The sequence below is a fragment of the Priapulus caudatus genome, unplaced genomic scaffold (genome assembly GCF_000485595.1).
Source record: "Priapulus caudatus unplaced genomic scaffold, Priapulus_caudatus-5.0.1 Scaffold1471, whole genome shotgun sequence".
In the NCBI taxonomy this organism is placed as follows: domain Eukaryota; kingdom Metazoa; phylum Priapulida; class Priapulimorpha; order Priapulimorphida; family Priapulidae; genus Priapulus; species Priapulus caudatus.
The window spans coordinates 62378-64515 of record NW_014578532.1 but is presented as its reverse complement, the minus strand read 5'-3'; the positions used below and the strand labels follow the sequence as shown (position 1 = coordinate 64515).

The 2138-nt window shown below is 52.5% G+C and overlaps 1 protein-coding gene across 1 annotated transcript in view; it reads left to right on the top strand.

Annotated features, from left to right (window-relative positions):
- LOC106816738 (gamma-tubulin complex component 6-like) overlaps window positions 1-2138 on the top strand; it is a 24076-nt gene that overhangs the window by 3047 nt on the left and 18891 nt on the right. Inside the window, exons 6-7 of the mRNA XM_014821356.1 lie at window positions 151-260; window positions 563-748. Of these exons, the coding sequence (XP_014676842.1) occupies window positions 151-260; window positions 563-748 (296 nt within the window). The remainder of the gene's footprint in view (window positions 1-150; window positions 261-562; window positions 749-2138) is intronic.

Sequence of the window (2138 nt, the reverse complement as noted above, 5' to 3'; positions counted from 1 at the left end):
TATATATATAGTTCTAGATTATATCGTCAGAGTGTAACATGTCATGTGTTTCTTGCTCCGTGTTCCGCGTGCCGTCGCCCTCGCAATCATCCGAACTGCTGACGATTGATTTGCGGATGTGCTGTCTGTATCCGGGGACGACGTCGTCAGGATGCTGAGGAGTTCTCGTTAGTGGGAGGAACGTGTGTGACGGGTCTGACGCCCGATTCTGTCGCAGACATGCTCGCTGACAGTGTCCAGTGTGGCACGTACTACCACAGGTAAGCTTGTTGTTGTTGTTGTTAGTGGTGGTGGTGGCGATGGTGCCTGTGATGGTGGTGGTGGTGATGGCAGCAGTGGTGGTGGTGTTGTTGTTGTTGTTGTTGTTGTTGTTGTTGTTGTTGTTGTTAGTGGTGGTGGTGGCGATGGTGCCTGTGATGGTGGGGGTGGTGATAGCAGCAGCAGTGGTGGTGGTATTGTTGTTGTTGTTCTTGCTATAATTATTATTGCTGCTGCTGTTGTTGTTGTTGTTGTTGTTGTTGTTGTTGTTTACGTCTCACGCGGCGTCTCTCCTCGCCCGCAGGCTGGCTGAGTTCTCGCGACGACCTCTCGTGGACTCCGGCTACACGGCAGGTCTCGTGTTCGCGGCGTACCTGGGCGGCGTGCGTGCGTACCTGCACGGTTACCGCGCGTGCGTACTCGCCGCCCCGCGACACACAAGCCTCCTCAACACCACACACCTGTTCCAGCGCCTCCGCGCACAGCTCAGGTGAGTACTTTACCTGCTCAATATATTTAGTGCGTGCGCGAGCGATAAATTCAGCGATCAATAATTTTGCCGATTGAATCGCGCGTACCTGCAGCCTGAGAGTCGGTCAGTCTTATTGACGTGAAAGGTCGGTCAGTGTGTCGCACATACGTCCGTGAGCTAGGTGGCTGGATCGCTAGTCTGTGCTGCCATGTGGCTGGACGTGGTTGAGGTAGGCTAGCCGCATGTAGTGATACACTGATTACTGCTCTGAATTGCCGCACTGGTAATTAGAATGTGTGTGATATACAGTCTCAGTGGAGAGGGGTATACCCTTGGTAGCAGCTGTCTCTCTCTCTTTCACTCACTTCTCTCTCTCTCTCTCTCTCTCTCCACCCCTCTTTCCCCCTCTCCCCTCCATGCTGTGTCTTTATTGCTCTCTCACCCCTTCCTCTCTTCCTGCAGGATGGTAACAGGGACGAGGGATTCTCCGAGCAGTCCTCCTCACGCTCGCAGTCTCCCGTCGACGAGTCGCCATGGGAACGCGAGAAGAACATCTGGGAGCTTGCGATGGAGGAGGAAGGTGGCGCCCTCTACAGCTGGGAGACCATCGGCTGGTGAGTTCGTCTTCGCTGGTTACTTTTGCCTAAACGTTTCCTTGCCCTTCGTTACACGTCGTAAAGAGAGCGAACGGGCGAGTTTATGGACCGTACAAGCGTTTGATTATTCCAAGTGGATTTTCTTCACCATATGTATACGTCACAAAGAGAGAATGGACAATTCTTCGATTATTCAATGTTGATTATTTGATAATGGGGTGAGGGGGGTTGGTGATAGGGAGGGGCGATCCGCGATTCATGCGTCTCTCACCTGCAGCGCAGCGACAGCTGCTGCAGAGCGCCCCCTGCTGACGGATGCGGGCGGGCGTGGAGTGGACGAGCTTCACTGTGCACTGCTGCGGGACGCGACCGCGCTCGTGCCCGGCCTGACTGCACCCCCGCGCCGCGAGGTTCTCGAGTCCGTGCTCGTCGCCGACCTGCTCAACTTGCTGCTGGGCCTGCCGTCCGGATCGTTCCACTTTGACGAGGTGGGGGTGAGCGACGTGCGTGCGATGCGTTAGTCACTAGATTGCTGTCATTGCGTGTAAACCCGAATTTAGTTTATAATTCTGCTATGCTTCTAATTCGCTACTTGTAGTCGAAAAATGCAAAATGTGATGATGTAACAAGTAAAACTACAATGAGTAGACTAAAAGACGCAAAATAATACCGTACATGTGTCAGAAACCTCATATTCGCACCTTCCAAAACTCTCATCGGACCTTCCAAAAATATTGCTGAAAAGTCCCAGACCTGCGGGCAAAGACCACTATTTTCAGCCCCTGTATATATATATATATATATATATATAT